Here is an 18,518-nt window from a genome sequence, read left to right as displayed (position 1 = left end):
ATGGAAGATGATACTTAAAAACATGCTAGAATGAAATGGATGACCAATAATTTCATCGTTACGGCACAGAAGGAAAATGCAAGTACAGTTTGTAGACAACCATATAATGGCAAAGTTTTTCGTTATGTGAGAGACATTGCGGATACGTTCTGCAGATACTGGATACAATTGAATGTTTTACCCACAAGAAATAATTCATGAATAGAGTTTATCAAGGTTTGCTACAAATTAATTTTGAAGAGTCTGGTAATACAGCGTAAAAACGTACACTACGCCACCTCCACCACGATAATAGCCTGCGCATATTGCCAAAACTATTACCGAACATATCGTAAATTGCTAACCGTTGCAGCTTTCTCCATACAAATTAGACCTCAACCGTCTTTCTTACTCCCGTCAACCTACTTTTTTTTCTCTCTAAATCAATGCTACATAAGATCAGCAGAAGTTATGAAGAGATGAATCTGTTGTTTAGAATACAGTATCGGAAAAGAATTCTAAGTTTAAATGACACTTCGCTCTAAACATATTCACCTGGAAGAGCATTACCAAATATCGCATAAATCTGCACACACAAACCATCAGCTGCCACTTTTCTTTAAAGTATTTTGTATCGGATGTCTTGGCGCTACACAGTAGCGTCGAAAACTAAAGCAACAAACGGTCACTACTTGATTTTGAGCTTGTGTCAACGCGGCAGTCGTTAAAGTGTGGTAGGTCGTGATCTCTCGGTCGGAGGAACTATTCGAAAGATATCCAGATAGTGTATTGACTTTCACGGTCGCCTGTCGGAAGAATATTGAGGAGTAATACGCAAATAGGGAATATCGTCCAAGATTAAAGCATTCATGAAATTTGAATTTTTATTCGAATCTTGCTGCTTGATTTTGTTGTTGTAATTCAATCATAACTTTCGACAAATGATGTAATTGACTAATAATAGAATCTCAGTCCACTATTCTTAATGTGCTCCACCGATCCGGTAATAAAATAATAATAAAAATTATTATGAAACAATCTTTCGCGTCCCGGCACAGGTGGTGCCTTTGACTAATCTTGAGACAGTGTAACGTGCGTTGGCGACATCTGGGTGCTTTTTTGACGATTTTTTGAAATAGGTTTCATCCTTCACAACCTTTATAACGGAGACGAGAGGGAGAAAGAATCTCCTTGGCTAATTAGGAGGTTGGTAGTGTCAATATTGTCGACTGTAAAGGAGTAATGTTTCTGGTCGATTCTGTAGAAGTTGTAAATTATTACTCTGATGTAACGCTTTTACTGAGATGTTAGATACAAGTAAGATTATAGCGAACTGAGTAGGTGAGGTGTCAGATCTACTATCTTTACTAAACAGTCAGTCAACTATCGAAATGAATCTGAGACGAGTGCTCTTAGTCACGCAGGTTCTGCTACTGGCCCATTAGACCTGTCTCAGTTTACTATATGGCCACTTGGCTTTGCAGTATAGGAGACAAGTCGTCAGTAATGACTTGGCCCTGTCATTTACTGAAATGCTTAAGTATTATTCGTTGAGATAGAGACAGGCATTCTCTGTTCAATACTATTCCAAGAAATGTACAGTACCTATCTCGCAGTTAACATGTGTCGCCAGAGTCTTTCCCACGGCTACTCGTAGCTGATGAAACTATGTCTTCATCGCTGCTACGGCGACGTCGCCGCTCCGTACGCTGACTGCTCCGTACTACAACTGATTAGCGAACCTCCTCTCTACTGACAGCGGCACCTTGAGTGATCTGACTACACTTGGCCTTCCCGTGCGATCTCAATACTGTCTGGTTTCATCCACTAGGAAGTTGTCCATCACGTGCGTTGATGCTGTATTGCCTGGTTGGGCTCTCTCTTTGGTAGCATTCCATCTACATGTGACGCCTTAATGTTAGATTAATTCTCTTGTCGTACATTATGTGCGTCAGTCTTACATTTCCTCTGTCCCATTTTATCTTGCCCTCTCAGTGTCTTGGCGCCTTCTCTAGTGTCTGTGTACCGGCTGGTCGCCTAAATGACGAGTGGCATCCAGTTTAAAGTGGCGTTATCTTCTCCAAATATTCTTTAGCTGTCCTATTTGTCTTGTACTCCAACGAAGCAAGGCGCTTACGCCATCCTCAAGTAAATATTTTTTGATGTAACTGTTAATCAAATGTTTTCAAATGTTTTCACTGTCTGAGATCAAGACAAATCCGTCATCGATAAGTAGAAGAGTTGCTATGAACTAACTGAGCAAACGAAGAGGAACTCTCGCAAACTGCACCTGTTTTGTGGGTGGGTCTTTCTAGTGCCTGTGTAACTGTTCAACGATCGAGTAATGGTCTTTATGCCTGTTGCACAATACTAAGGCTACTCATCGATGATTGTATATGATTTGCTTTATAAGCTCAGTTATCAGCAGTCTTATTCTACATCACAGACTATCTACTATCATTACGACAGAACTGACGTCTTTCTCTTATGGCAGACATAGGAAGGAAGATAGGTCCCAAGTACACGTAGTCAGCTGCATGAAAATCCGACTATGACAGCAATTAGAGCACTGAAATGTATATATCAAAGTGAGGAAGCCATTCATTGGAGCACGGCTCAACGAGGCATTTTATACACTACCTTTCAGCCGTTGCAGGATTGGACTGTATTTTAAGAACAGCAGCCTGTTTCTTAATACGCGAAGGGAGGAAACTGATCGGTGCCGTCAAAATGTCAAACACATAGAGGTCTTCTGGACGGAAAGTGAGGATAGCGAAACAATACTCTTCATTGTCGAATCTGTTTCGTGCTTTCCAGAAATAAAGAATATGTATTAGGGTTGAAAACGTCAGGGCTGTCCCGTGATGGTATGGACAAGGATCATCATAACAGGCAAAATATCTCTGCACATAGCTGGCGTGAAACAGCGAAGATCGACGGTTGCCACGCCGCAGGTGGGCGGTCGTTTCTTGATGATGATGGTGGCCAAGATTTAATCTGTATAGTGCAATAAAAATTTCAAGTAAATTATGTTATGGTACGTCTGTAGTGACCTAAATTCTTTACATGATGGCGGTCTGGTACGTGCCAATATACATAATGCATCCTCGTCAACTTATAACTGATATTCATGTGGACTGTCTCTGACACACAGTGACATTATTGGCCTCATGTAACGGCACTGCTGCGAAAGATGTGATTACATGTTACTAAAGTCAACAGTTCGCAATTTTCCGGAACAGTCAGGAAACATTAGAATGAACAAAAATTTATTTATTTCTCAATAGTTTACTTTTTCTAGAATAGAAATGGTAGTAGTCTGATTTGGGTTCGTTGTTCAAGGGCAACGATATTGATTTTTAGACTAGAACTTCTTGCAGTATCACACTATAATCTAACGTAAATAATCGTGATTCTCATTACTATGCGAACTGATCCCGTCTAACAGCTGGAGCGACATTAGCTGTAGCTGGTTGTATCTTAAGATGGTCTGCACGTAGTGTTTCAAGACTGACGACACGAGTGACATCAATCGCGCAGATACATTATTCAACCTGAGTGAGCTTGGGCAGTGGTTAATAAACTGGACTTAAATTCGGGAGGACGACGGTTCAAACCCGCGACCGGCCGCCCGGATTTAGATTTCAGTGATTTACCTAAATTGCTCCAGGCAAACACCAGGATTTTTCCTCTGAAAGGGCACGGTCGATTTCTTTCCCCATCCTTGACACAATCTGGGCTTGTGCTCCATCTCTAACGACCTCGATGTCGACGGGACGTTAAACCCGATCTTTCTTTCTTACTTTCTTCCTACTCCATACAAACTTTCGCTCGATATTTTGCTCAGTCGTTCCGAAATACACATGGAAGAGGAACTACTAGTGACGGTGGTTACGCTATGTGCTCTTAAACTGAAAAAGAAAAAAATCTACACGTCGTTCACGACGATCCTGGATTTGCTTACTGACGGGAGGGGCATTCTCTGATCAGAGAACTGTAGCAGGAACCAGAAGATTGGTGCAATTACTTATGTAACGACATAGAGACGAACTATGTATTCAGTACAACGAAAAACCAGTCCAAAGTTGTAAATTTTACTTTTTTATTTATTCGATGACTAGTTGCGGGCCGAGACTCATTTTCAAATCATCGTAATATAGTAAAAATTGTACTTCCGAAGATGTGAAAAATGTTCAACGAATAGTTACAGTGCATGCTATTCCAGCATGCTGGAAGTTCGTGAACTGTATACTGTTAACGCCCGTAACACTAAAAACTGGAAAAGAAAGTAATATCCTGAGAGCGGCTTTTTTAAGTCTCCACGAGAGACTCACCGCAACGTTAAGGTTTTTAGCGACTGGCAGAAGCTACAAGGACCTTGAACTGCCTAATTTTTGTATGAAGGATGAAATGAATAATGGTTGTTGGCCACGAAGCTTTGAAGTGATTTTTGTTACGTAACTCCTTTTCAGAGCCTTCTACGTCTGGCCGTGATCTTCGAAATTCAAGAAGGAAAGTAAATAGAAATACGACAAAGAGGGTTTATAAACTTCTTCCGTTCGAGCTCCAGATCTCGTGGACGCTTTTATTTTCGCACGCTCTTTCCTGTAAACTGTTCGATATAGTTGACCTTTTTGGTGGCCAAATCTTTTTTTTTTGCTTCACTTCCTTGTCCTTATCAGTGACAGTGCTGTATGCCTGGTTTCTCGTATCTCGGTTGCTGAAGACTTAGATTTTACTTCCCAGCGTCATGGAAAACTTTGGCACCGCTCTATGAGCTCCGTAAAAAATTTTTGAGTCCTGTGTCGCAAGTCTACCATTTCCTTTCGCCACTTCACGCACTAAAGTGATAGTTGCAACCTCTGGTGCCACCGAGAGTACACTGCTGTCGGTGCAAAGTTTGAGCGATGAGACTGATGTGCGTCTACATGCTCAGACTCGTCACCAGTCTTGCACGTACACAAAGCTCCAGCCCAACGGTCTTTTGCGACTTTGTCAAACGTCATTCAGTTCATACAAGACTGCCAAAATTCCGTCTGCATGTAACCTTGTATTTGACAAATCTGGCATGATCATGCAAGACCGACGACAAAACGTTACGTGTAGATCAGGATTTAGAATAAGTTTTAATTCTTCTTCTACATACCATACCAAATAGTTATTATATCGCCGCGTCCCAACAGTTAGTAAAATATCCGGAGACATGACTGACCGTACAATAAATGTAAACGCAGGCAAAATTCATGAAACTACATAAACTGCATTGTGTTCATAGAGGTAAACTTTCAATTTTTTTTAAGTTTAGTTTTTGCATCTTGTCCTCCGTTTTAACTTTAGCGACATCCTGCAGTGGCTGAACAACAGACCACGAGCGTCTTTTCTTTAAGATCTTGATCAAACACTTTTTAAACTTGCTTGTATTTCTCCGTTTTCATTATTCCTATGGCTGACTGTTATGATGACTAGTTTCCTTGTCACATAACAATTTTTTCACGGAGTCTGATGGTTTGCATATTCTTACTGAAATTATTTCATTTAATCTAATCACATCTGTATGGAACGTTTTGACGATCGTTGTTCTGGTGCTTCTGGCGCTGATGTACCAACAACTGCCAATGTGGTGCTCAGTTCTATTGGTTTTGACGTTTTATTATCAAGATTACTTGGCATTTTTTCTATTCACCCACCATCAACATTGATAATTTGTTACATTAAATAATGCAACTCCTGCATTTCGTTACAGTGTTATGCGCTCGTGAACTGGTTTGGCTGAGAATGCAGGGAACAAACATCACATTGTGGTGTGGGTGTACAAAGTCGTTCTTCAAAATTTCACGTCGTTTAATATTTACTAGTTACTTTGAGCTGCTAAATACGAAAGTTAATCTTCTTTGTATGATAGAAGACAATACTATTTTATCGAATAAGAAAAACGGTGTCTTCGTTACGCTATTTTTGTGACTTGTTGTGCTACATTTTTGTCAGAACCACTTCTTCACTCATCTGTAAATGTATTCATCAGCATTTACTTGCCGCTGCCACGCTGCTGTCGTAATGTGTCACAGAAATCAGCCAGAGTGGCACTGTTTCTTTTGTAAGACTCGAATTCTATTACCTCAATTCATTATTAGTTCAATGCCGTTTCTGGAGTCACGTTGCAAGGCGTCTGCCTCGATAGTTGAGTGGTCAGCGTGACGGACCGTCGTGTCAAGGGGCCCAGGTTCGATTCCCGGCTGGGTCGGGGATTTTCTCCGCTCAGGGTCTGGGTGCTGTCTTCACCACCACCACCACCACCACCACCACTTCATCCCCATCGACGCGCAAGTCGGCGAAGTGGCGTCAACTCAAAAGACCTGCACCGGGCGACCGGTCTATCCGACGGGAGGCCCCAGCCACATGACATTTCCATTTCCACCTCGCAAGGTACGTCTCAGAATAGCATGAAGTTTGTGCGCTGACCATAAAAAGAAACTGATCGTCTCCTATGAGTTTCTATTGGAAACAGTGTCCTTATCTTCCATCCACTGACCGCAAAAATGAAGGTATGTGCTTCTTTATAAAAACAAACTCACTCGCACATCTCAATGCAGCATCTGCTACTATGTAGAGACTACGAAGCGACTTGACAGTCAACTAACAGCTAAGAAGTGCTTCGAAAGGAACACGTGTTAATATCAGTCGCGACCAGCTGGTGTCCAATTGAAGGGAAAAAGTGGACACAAAGTTGATGAGAAACATTAGGCTACCGAATGAGGTACACCTATCACAATGGAACAGTGCTGTGTATTCTCGCTTTATAAGGTCGTGGTGCTGACTTTCCGTCAGTGCGAAACGCTCACCGCAATTCAATATAGAGTCCCCCCAGTAGACGGCTTCTCCAACTGCCCTGAGAAGTTGGGATGTAGAGATGAATGCGATGGGCTGCGAAGTTCTAACCTCTAGGCAGACCACTGCGAAATTCAACACGGTTCGTTACTAGCGATGTTCTATACATTCTTAGTCTACTTCCTCGAGCCTCGTGAATATAACGTTCGGTTACCCACCTCGAGACTGGAGCCGTTGCGAGCCCGGCCGTCGGCGGCAGCCACGATGGTGTCGTAGGAGCCATAGGCGCGCGACAGAGGGTCCGGCCGCACGGGTCCGTCGTACAGGTCGACGTCGTTGTGGTTGCGGAACAGGTTGTGGCGCGCCACCACGTCCTCCATGCCCGCGCGGTGCAGCTCCGGGATCAGACGCAGCCACACCGACAGCTGGTGCGCGCGGAAGTGGTTCTTCATGCGCGGTTTCATACCTGCCAGGGAAAGGACCACACTGTAGCAGACATTCTAAATAACAATACACCTGTAGGGCAAAATCGTGACTGGATCGCAGAAAGAACTGATTTTTACGAGACACGACTATTCAGATGGAAATATGTATTATTTTGCCCATTTTGGTTGGAGAACACCGCAGCTGTTTTCGTAAGCTACACTGTACGAAATACTGCCACCAGCCACTAGACTGTTTCATATCCTGGCCGCGTCTGTGTGCTCTTTCTATGGCTACCATCTACGACGTGATTGGTTTCTAGGATTAGGAGGCTGTATGCAGCCATGAGTTGAAGGAAGGTGTAGGGAAGCAGCCTACTCACGCCGTATAAAATTCACATCAGTCTTTCCATTGTGTGCCAGCCTAGTCCGCTGTAACTAGCTCTGACGTCATAAATGTTGCGCAATACTTTAAAAATCAAGTAAATAACGTTTCTAGCATGTCAGAAGTAATACTAAATCAATATGTGTTGAATATCAGTTCAATAACTTTAACCATTTTCGAAATTTGGACGTTTTTCTGTAAAAATCATTAACGCAACAGAAAAGAGCTAGAAACTTAAAAATTTATATTTAGATTCCTTTTTCATAATAATTAAGTAGAAACAGTATTCTGGATCTCACAAATTAAAATTTTTGTTGAAATTCATGATTTTCTGGATTTTGTCTTAAAAATTAAGGAAGCAAGATAGATTAAGTAGGCGAATAAATAAGGCTAGGACGTTTAAATTTAAGTAGAAGGGAGATCCGCTATAATCATAAAGATGTGAGAAGTTTCAATTGAATAACTATAAAACTACAGCGATAGCGTATCTCCAAAAGGCAAGTTCAGAGCTCGTCTACTGCGTGTAGTGTAATTAAATTAATTCTCTCGCCCAAAATATTTGACTTAGCCACCTCAGACATTTATTATGATTACTTACTTGTGTGCTGAATGCACATTTAAATTGAGAGTTTCATCGGCCATCAGCAAAGGAAGCGATGATTTATTCAAAAATTTAAAGTGGTACATTACTAGCCCAACGGCTAGTCGGGAGAGCAATTTTGATCAGGCGTTCCCTTAGCCGTCCGCACCGCGGCTTTATATATAAGAACGCTGCGCGAGAGAAAAAGGCCTCAGTTCTCTCCAGACGCTGAATAGCACGCCACCTGTGCCGGGAGTCGCGTCGCGTCGGTATCATTGCTATAAAGAGCCTCGGATGCCGTAATAAGTTACTCGGGATACGCGTAACCATGAAATCGTTTTAGAGTGAAGTGTTAATTATGAGATGACTTTAATAATCTATCTTCAGTTAGCGTATGTCGTATTTTCACGTGCCGTAGCGGGACAGACATTCTACCATTATTTAGCGTGCCGTTTGATGAGCAGTATCATCAAATTACGGCGAGCATTCACTTACACATTTAATTTGAACAGTTATAGTTGCATCAGCGCATTAGACTCTGAACTGCTCTGGTAGTTGGATTGTGTGGATTCTTTTGGTCTGTGACTTTCAGAATATAGTGAAAATTTCAGAGAGAATCGTTTTTGATTATGAATCCCAGACAATCTCCTAATTCCTCAGAGCTGTAAGTGTATTTCTCAGATGAAGTGGGCACTAGGAATTCTAATCACAGGCTTCACGTTTTGCTAATCACTTTCTAGTTGCCAATATTGTAGTTAGAGAGCCAGTGTTGACAACGGCAAACCACAGCAATAAATAAATAATGGGAACATTTAACAACAATTAATCCACCCGCCGCCCCACATATGGTGCTAATCAGCCGGGAAATGCATCTTTTCTACATTCCACTCTACATTTAAATAACAACATATATTCTCAACGGCCAGCCGTTGTGGCCGTGCGGTTCTAAGCGCGTCAGTTTGGAACCGCGTGACCGCTACGGTCGCAGTTTCGAATCCTGCCTCGGGCATGGATGTGTGTGATGTCCTTAGGTTAGTTAGGTTTAAGTAGTTCTAAGTTCTAGGGGACTGATGACCTCAGAAGTTAAGTCCCATAGTGCTCAGAGCCATTTGAACCATTTTTTTTTATATTCTCAACATTAATCCACCCGCCGCCCCACATATGGCTAATAGGCCGGGAAAAACAAACAAAACATTTATTTAATAAACAATTATTCCACCCGCCGCCCCACAAAGGGTGTTTTCACAGTCCTGCGAAATGGATGGTTCAAATGGCTCTGAGCACTATGGGACTTAACATCTATGGTCATCAGTCCACTAGAACTTAGAACTACTTAAACCTAACTAACCTAAGGACATCACACAACACCCAGCCATCACGAGGCAGAGAAAATCCCTGACCCCGCCGGGAATCGAAATGGATGGTGATCTGGTCAGAAGAGGCAGGCACGCGGTTGACTTATTTCTTCAGGACAGCCGATGTATCGAACATCCATTGCAGAATCTCAGGGAAGCGCTTTAAGTGGTGGCAGTAAAGTGTCCAATGAAAATTCCTACATTTTGACCCTGATTCTGCTTGGTTTGAACGCAGGGTGCTGTAAAATTCCCTTTACAAACTTCTGGGACTTGTAGAGGAGACTGATTAGACTATATTTTAAATTGGGAGCCATGTCCGGAAACGTTTCAAAAGATGTTTCGTAGGTAGGTATGCAACACGTCAGTCATGGTGAGGGGTGCTTAATTCAGATCGGGTGATGCCATTTCTCGTCTGTCCTACCTCTCTGACTTGGTTCGAGCCTCATTCACGTGTCTGTAGGTGTCAGAGCAACATGGTTGAGAGTACGTTTGCAGGATACTCCGACATGATCCTTTAATGTACCGAAGCTCACGGTAATGGAAGACTTCTCGTCGCCTAATCGAGACCGGTATCCACAACATACGACACCATCGCATACCGTTTTCGCCACAATTAAGTAAGGGCTTCGAGAAAATGGTACCTTCACTGTCAGCAGGCGTGACTGTGGTGCTCCAAGGAGAAGCCGCACAGCCGAAGTACAAGAGGCCGTACTGCATCACTTCGAAGAGAAGCCGTCAATATCATTCGTACGTACAATGTGTGCAGCGAACTTGGTGGTCGCCACAACGAACCATACTTGTAGTCGATCAGAACGCTAACCCTCCGTTGAAACGGACAAAATTGATTTAACTGTAAACAACAATGTTCATGAAAACTGTTTAAGTTTCCTTTTTCTTTCTTTGGTTATTAATGAGTGGAACTTTAAGAGTCGACGCGTTACCCACACGTTTTCATTTGGTTGTAACAGGGAAATGCTCCGTTTCCAGAAATAGGTTCAAATTCAATATATTATGTACCAAGTCCCTTCTACAAATCCTAGTAGTCAGCAAGGGGAATTTTAGAGCATCCTGTATAATTTAGTGAAATCTAGGAGTCGACCGGCGGACCTATGGGATGTACAAGTTGTGTATCCTCTGGGGTGAGAGTGGTGTTCTCGTGGTCGTATTTCAGAAGCTGGGATAGAGTGATCCTTCGTGGTAAGTCGAGTTATATTTCTTGGAGTACGGAGAAGTGTGATATCCCTAAAGCGCGTTCTCGTGTGCGAGGGTGAATTTCGAGTTGAACTCTCCAGTGTTCTAAGCGAGTATTGCCATTAAGTGAGCGTGCACGGGCTCAGTAGCCACAGATTCTATCTCAGATAGTGGAGCCACAAGCTTCCTGGAAGGTGTGTTTTAGCGAATGACACGGACTGCGTGACATTTAGTAGAAGCCAATAATTTCGTAATTCCAATGAAAATTTGTTGGCTGGCCGCGGTGGCCAAGCGGTTCTAGACGCTTCAGTCCGGAACCGCTCGACTGCTACGGTCGCAGGTTCGAATCCTGCTTCAGGCATGGATGTGTGTGATGTTCTTAGGTTAGTTAGGTTTAAGTAGTTCTAAGTTCTAGGGGACTGATGACCTCAGATGTTAAGTCCCATAGTGCTCAGAGACATTTTTTGAAAATTTCTTGTCTTTTGTGGTTGTCCTTTTTTTAACTTTTGATTGTTATCCGGTTGTGTTTATGGATGAGACGCCAGAAACAGGAAGGTGACAGCGTTGTCATTGTTTGCAGAGCTTGTTTTCCAATCCTGTGCTCGGATCCGCGACGTTTTAGGAAGCGGGTGGATTGCTACAGGGCACTGCCCAGTACTGTTACATTAGTGACAATTTTAACCCTGTCTCGCGGGTTAGTGTGAGGCTGGTGCCTTTTATGTGGACTGTGTATTTGTAGCTGTGCAGGGAATTAATCCGAGGCCGCCATCAAACGTTTTCGTTAAAGAAGTCTACGGATCAATGCGCCGCGTTATTCCTCTCGTGCGCCGCACGGCGCTAAGATTGCGAGCCCTCTGGCCGGGACGCGAGTAAGACGTCAGAGGCCACGGAAGAAAAATGTTGCCATGAAATTCTTGCTATGCGCAATCATCGTTCTCAAAATCAAACAGGTTGAAAGTCGTCTGCTGTTAGACGCTATAGGCACTTGTCTGTATCAAAGAGCCTTAGTCGCTTATCCGTCTCCTAGAGCAGCTTATATCTGCATGGGAAATTGCAAGGTTTGTCTTAATCAAGTCACCTAAACTCTGAGGTGAGCCAGTCGACAGCGATGCTTGGCGGGCAGAATTAGTTCGCCAGAACCGGATGGTCAGGTGACAAAGGGACAAACACTGTTGCTGTGATGAATGTGACAAGTTATGACGTGCCGATCTGTTTAGTATAGACGCTTTGTCTCATTACAAAGAAATGGGTATGCTGCACCGACATCGTTTTACATTATGTGAGGCGGTTGTTTACTCGCACTGCATTTGCATAATGTTGCTTCGTGCCACATCAAATGACGTGACGTACTTTTCAGTCGTATTCACCACGGGCAAAATTAGTTCCTTAGCAGGGTTAATAGTTTCGTTGGAACACGTGGGAATCAACATTCAATTTCTATTTAGTCATTAGAGGCTTCAAGTTAATAATTTCATTGCTTTCCCACTCGCCAAATAATATCACTGGCGTTCATACGAATATGGGGCGATTTACCTTGTGTTTTGTATATGTACGGTCATGTGAAATCACGTGTTACGTTACAGGGCACTTATATGTGAAGTATGAGGTTTTGTATTCATTCTCTGAAATTCACATAATTTGGGTTTCTTACGAACATACTTTTCGCTTCTTTTATCTTTATTCGGATCTTTACGTTAATTCACTTAATAACTACCTTTTTCAACGAATAACGTTTCTAGCATTTGTAGACTTAGAGAAAGCTTTTGACAATGTTGACTGGAATACTATCTTTCAAATTCTAAAGGTGGCAGGGGTAAAATACTGGGAGCGAAAGGCTATTTACAATTTGTACAGAAACCAGATGGCAGTTATAAGAGTCGAGGGACATGAAAGGGAAGCAGTGGTTGGGAAGGGAGTAAGACAGGGTTGTAGCCTCTCCCCGATGTTGTTCAATCTGCATATTGAGCAAGCAGTAAGGGAAACAAAAGAAAAATTCGGAGTAGGTATTAAAATTCATGGAGAAGAAATAAAAACTTTGAGGTTCGCCGATGTCATTGTAATTCTGTCAGAGACAGCAAAGGACTTGGAAGAGCAGTTGAATGGAATGGACAGTGTCTTGAAAGGAGGATGTAAGATGAACATCAACAAAAGCAAAACAAGGATAATGGAATGTAGTCGAATTAAATCAGGTGATGCTGAGGGATCTGATTAGGAAATGAGACACTTAAAGTAGTAAAGGAGTTTTGCTATTTGGGGAGCAAAATAACTGATGATGGTCGAAGTAGAGAGGATATAAAATGTAGGCTGGCAATAGCAAGGAAAGCGTTTCTGAAGAAGAGAAATTTGTTAACATCCAGTATTGATTTAAGTGTCAGGAAGTCATTTCTGAAAGTATTCCTATGGAGTGTAGCCATGTATGGAAGTGAAACATGGACGATAAATAGTTTGGACAAGAAGAGAATAGAAGCTTTCGAAATGTGGTGTTACAGAAGAATGCTGAAGATTAGATGGGTAGATCACATAACTAATGAGGAAGTATTGAATAGGATTGGGGAGAAGAGAAGTTTGCGGAACAACTTGACCAGAAGAAGGGATCGGTTGATAGGACATGTTCTGAGGCATCAAGGGACCACTAATTTAGTATTGGAGGGCAGCGTGGAGGGTAAAAATCGTAGAGGGAGACCAAGAGATGAATACACTAAGCAGATTCAGAAGGATGTAGGTTGCAGTAGGTACTGGGAGAAGAAAAAGCTTGCACAGGATAGAGTAGCATGGAGAGCTGCATCAAACCAGTCTCAGGACTGAAGACCACAACAACAACAACAACAACAACAACAACAACAACGTTTCGCTTTCGCAATATATTAAGCCGAGAGATAATGAACTGCTTTCAGCACGATGCCGCTCCCTCATTTTTAAATGAAATCATCAGCTAGCCTGGCAAGGTACGTGGTTCCAGCGATGTTGACTCAGCAATTTTACATCTCACTATCTCAGATCGTTTCAGTTTATTAGATGTTGTAGGAAACAAAGTGCAAACACACTTACTAGGTACAGTACGTTCATTAGCAAGCAAAAAAAAAATTTATACATGCCTGGTTGTATCATTCGTACTTGCAGGTGTGAATTAGCTTTGAACATAGTACCGGGCCGGCCGCTGTGGCCGAGCGGTTCTAGGCGCTTCAATCCGAAACCGAGCTGCTGCTACGTTCGCAAGTTCGAATCCTGCCATGGGCATGGATGTGTCTGTGGTCCTTAGGTTAGTTAGGTTTAAGCAGTTCTAAGTCTAGGGGACTGATGACCTCAAATGTTAAGTCCCATAGTTCTTAGAGCGATTTGATAGTACCGGGAGCAACAGTCAACATCCGGAGAGCATGAGGTGGTACGGCATTGGTAAGGTGCCACATTGAAGTTTCAAAAGTTAACATTATCTATTTTGGACTGTTTTCACATCAGAATTCTTGGCTGTCGCCCAATACTAAATATTATAGCTTCATTGGCACTGGTAACTGCCAGACGTCTCCACAGTATCTATATCATTCTGAACGGCCACATTACCCTACCGAGCTGAAGTACCACCCTTTTTCCCTTGTTGTATATTGTTTTAAATCGAAACACATCTTTCTCACATATTCCTGCCACTGTCGTTCAGAAGGTCCTTGTCCCCCAGGTCATAACGTATTAAGAGTTGCTTTATCTTCTGTCTGCATGAATAATGCCATCTAGCATCTTATGTTTCCTATTTAACAGTTTGTGATAATATTTGATAATTCCTTAACGATCATATCGAACAAGCCAGGCGGTCTTTCAGAAAGTGCATGTGACATGAGCGCTGTGTCACAGAAGATAAGTTTGCAGGCATCCACACTTTACCAATGGATGATTTACTTCACCGTGACTAGTTTCGGGTCTAGGCGTATCGCCAGACGGCAGCGAGAATATTTCGAACAAATTTCACGTTTTTGTCCTATGTTATAACACGGTGTTCGTGATTTAGGGGTTCACAAATCATTTAAGTCACATATAAGGCCTACACATTTTACTTACTTGAGGAAAAGCTTTACCTTGCGCATTACTGCAGAGAGGTCTGCTTCACTGATGTGTGTCATGCAGAACCATGACACCGACTAAAGACAAGATAGAGAAGGAATGTATTTACACTTGATATTTTTACAGCTCACGTTAGGCAAGCAAGTGATTTGGTTGACTGAACTAAGAAAAATGTAGTACAATTACAGGATACCTCAACACCAGAGATATATATTATTACAAAGTTTTAGTTCGTATCTTTGATGGCGATGAAAGCCATACAAATGATTTTTTTAAATCAGTGGCAGAGTCCAATGAAGATCATCTTTTCAGGATAATATTTAGTTCTCCTTTTTTAGTAAATAACTAAGTTAACCACGGCAGTAACCTAAAATTATACGAACTGGATGGAATTTTGCAAGTATATTTGGTTCTTTAACTTAAGGTGGCTATTAATGACGTAGTTTGCTTTTCAGAGAATGTGGCTGTATTTTTCTAATTCTTCTACCAAATTCATTTCTACTCCTTTCTCAGCGTTAGGTAGTATCCTTAGTAAGGCTCATTTGAAAGCGTTGTGTTAACAGTTATCACAAGAAATGATTCACGATGAGCATCATCAGGAGGGCGACAGAAAATGAGGAGGGCGACAGAAAATGAGAGTCCAGGAGGTTCAGTATCAATCTTCTATGGGATGTATGTATCACACTTCACAAAATAGACTTCGTCGAAATTCAAGAAATGTTCAGAGCGAACCATTAACTTCCACCATTAACATCGGATGAAAAATGGCACGCCACAGTGATCACGAAGGTTCGCACCATCAAGATCAAAGGCGGACTCCTTGGGAGTTACAAACCGTCCAGGACGTTCAGCTAGGTATTCACTCTTTAGGTATGCATGTAGATCCATTTTGGTGTAACGGGGTGATCAGAACTGGTGGAATCCATTGGCATGCAACCGAATGCGTAACAGTCTGCCGTGGAGCTTATCGTGAAACTGGCTAATCTTTCTGGCATAGTTGCACATAATGTGATAATATATACGAACCTGCAGCATGCTACAGGTGAAAAATAGGTCCGCAGCTTGTCTCATAATTGAAAAAAATTGTTGTGGTTCTGTCATAAGTTGTATTGAGAAGTATCTCTTATTTTTTGATGGTGACTAGTTTCGAACTCTTGTTTCCATCTTCAAACCATCCGTATCGTAAGTGTGGCAAATACAGGCGATAGTCCTAAATAAACGCCATACACATTTTCGTAGATATATTAATCACACAGATATCGGTATCAACTTCCCAAATGGAATTTCCGTTATTTCTGTTGCTAGAATCTGCCCCCGTAGTGACGATGAAAGTGGCACCGTGGCCGACTCAACAACAGTAAATACACGACAATGTCCGTCCTATGTGGTGTATTTAGTGTTGCTACGTCGGCCATAGTGCAGTTTTGATCATCACCACAGGGGCAGTTTTTGTGCCTGGAGTACTGCCAGTATTTGCCGCACTTACGATACGGATGGCTTGAAAATGGACACAAGTGTCCGAAACTAGTCACCATCTAAAAATAAATAAGAATCTTCTGAATGTAACTTACGAAGGAGCTACAACCATTTATTTCGGTGTGATACCATGCTTTATAGATAAACAAGCATCCAGAGCCTGAATCTGTCCAGTGGTTCCAGGTGTATGAACTAAATTCTCACATACTTTTCAGAATGGATAGTTTGCTATAAAAGAGTATTATTTTTATACGCAGACCAGGAATGAAGCAAAAGCAAGTTATTTGGAAGCGATATTGGCCAAAAGCAGTGTTCGTACCACATTTTTAATTCTCTTACGCCCATTTTCCCAGTCTAGCTTGCTATGAGGTAAACATTCCCTACTTTCGTTGCAAGATCACGCACACGGGAAGAATTGTAGATAGCTGAGTGCTTCCAACTTCTCGGGAAACAATAAATAACTTTCCAGCCAATTTCCCATCCAGTTTAAAAGTCGGCATAATCGTTTACGAATGTGTTAAGGCATTGAGGTTACACTACTCTCTTGGTATATCTAATTTCGAACGTTTCTTTCATATGCATTTCCTCTTCTATTCCCGATTAGTCGGAACTGAAACCAAATTCCTTACTAAACGATGAGATAAGTTTGTTTATCTCATCTACAAATGTTAGGGCCGCCCTCATGCAGTGCTCACCATTGGTTACCTCCACTCTCGCCCTCTGTTGCCACTGTTGTTGTTGTGGTCTTCAGTCCTGAGACTGGTTTGATGCAGCTCTCCATGCTACTCTATCCTGTGCAAGCTTCTTCATCTCCCAGTACCTACTGCAACCTACATCCTTCTGAATCTGCTTAGTGTATTCATCTCTTGGTCTCCCTCTACGATTTTTACCCTCCACGCTGCCCTCCAATGCTAAATTTGTGATCCCTTGATGCCTCAAAACATGTCCTACCAACCGATCCCTTCTTCTAGTCAAGTTGTGCCACAAACTTCTCTTCTCCCCAATCCTATTCAATACCTCCTCATTAGTTACGTGATCTACCCACCTTATCTTCAGCATTCTTCTGTAGCACTAGATTTCGAAAGCTTCTATTCTCTTCTTGTCCAAACTAGTTATCGTCCACGTTTCACTTCCATACATGGCTACACTCCATACAAATACTTTCAGAAACGACTTCCCGACACTTAAATCTATACTCGATGTTAACAAATTTCTCTTCTTGAGAAACGCTTTCCTTGTCATTGTCAGTCTACATTTTATGTCCTCTCTACTTCGAACATCATCGGTTATTTTACTCCCTAAATAGCAAAACTCCTTTACTACTTTAAGTGTCTCATTTCCTAATCTAATTCCCTCAGCATCACCCGACTTAATTTGACTACATTCCATTATCCTCGTTTTGCTTTTGTTGATGTTCATCTTATATCCTCCTTTCAAGACACTGTCCATTCCGTTCAACTGCTCTTCCAAGTCCTTTGCTGTCTCTGACAGAATTACAATGTCATCGGCGAACCTCAAAGTTTTTACTTCTTCTCCATGAATTTTAATACCTACTCCGAATTTTTCTTTTGTTTCCTTTACTGCTTGCTCAATATACAGATTGAATAACATCGGGGAGAGGCTACAACCCTGTGTCACTCCTTTCCCAACGACTGCTTCCCTTTCATGCCCCTCGACTCTTATAACTGCCATCTGGTTTCTGTACAAATTGTAAATAGCCTTTCGCTCCCTGTATTTTACCCCTGCCACCTTCAGAATTTGAAAGAGAGTATTCCAGCCAATATTGTGGCTGCATGATAGACAATACGTGGAGCGTCGAATGCCGTAAACATGATTGGCCTTTTGCGACCTCGCACCCAAAAGTTTCCTTGTTAGTCTGTATGTTTGGGCCATATGAATATTCAAAGTCGATTTTTGTCAAGTCGTTTAGCCTAAGGGCATCTTGTTCTCGGTAACGAATGTTGCAAATCCTTAAAGTTCGTCCAATATACAGCGTAATCAGCTATGATGTTCTAGTCAGATATTTCCGGAAACATAAAAGATATCGTCATTCTGTTTACCCAGACGATTTCTCAACAAGTCCTAAATAAACGCCATATATTTTTTTCGTAGATATATTAATTACACAGATATCGGTTCAAATGGTTCAAATGGCTCTGAACACTATGGGACTTAACATCTATGGTCATCAGTCCCCTAGAACTTAGAACTACTTAAACCTAACTAACCTAAGGACATCACACACATCCATGCCC

General features: G+C 42.0%; 1 protein-coding gene across 1 annotated transcript in view; it reads right to left on the bottom strand.

Annotated features, from left to right (window-relative positions):
- Positions 1-18,518, bottom strand: part of LOC126456582 (neuroligin-2-like) — a 281,322-nt gene that overhangs the window by 15,971 nt on the left and 246,833 nt on the right. Inside the window, exon 9 of the mRNA XM_050092327.1 lies at positions 7,099-7,270. Coding sequence (XP_049948284.1) covers positions 7,099-7,270 — 172 coding nt within the window. The remainder of the gene's footprint in view (positions 1-7,098; positions 7,271-18,518) is intronic.

Source organism: Schistocerca serialis, chromosome 2 (assembly GCF_023864345.2).
Source record: "Schistocerca serialis cubense isolate TAMUIC-IGC-003099 chromosome 2, iqSchSeri2.2, whole genome shotgun sequence".
Lineage (NCBI taxonomy): Eukaryota > Metazoa > Arthropoda > Insecta > Orthoptera > Acrididae > Schistocerca > Schistocerca serialis.
The sequence above is the reverse complement of the archived record's forward strand: the minus strand, read 5'-3'. Positions and strand labels throughout refer to the sequence as shown.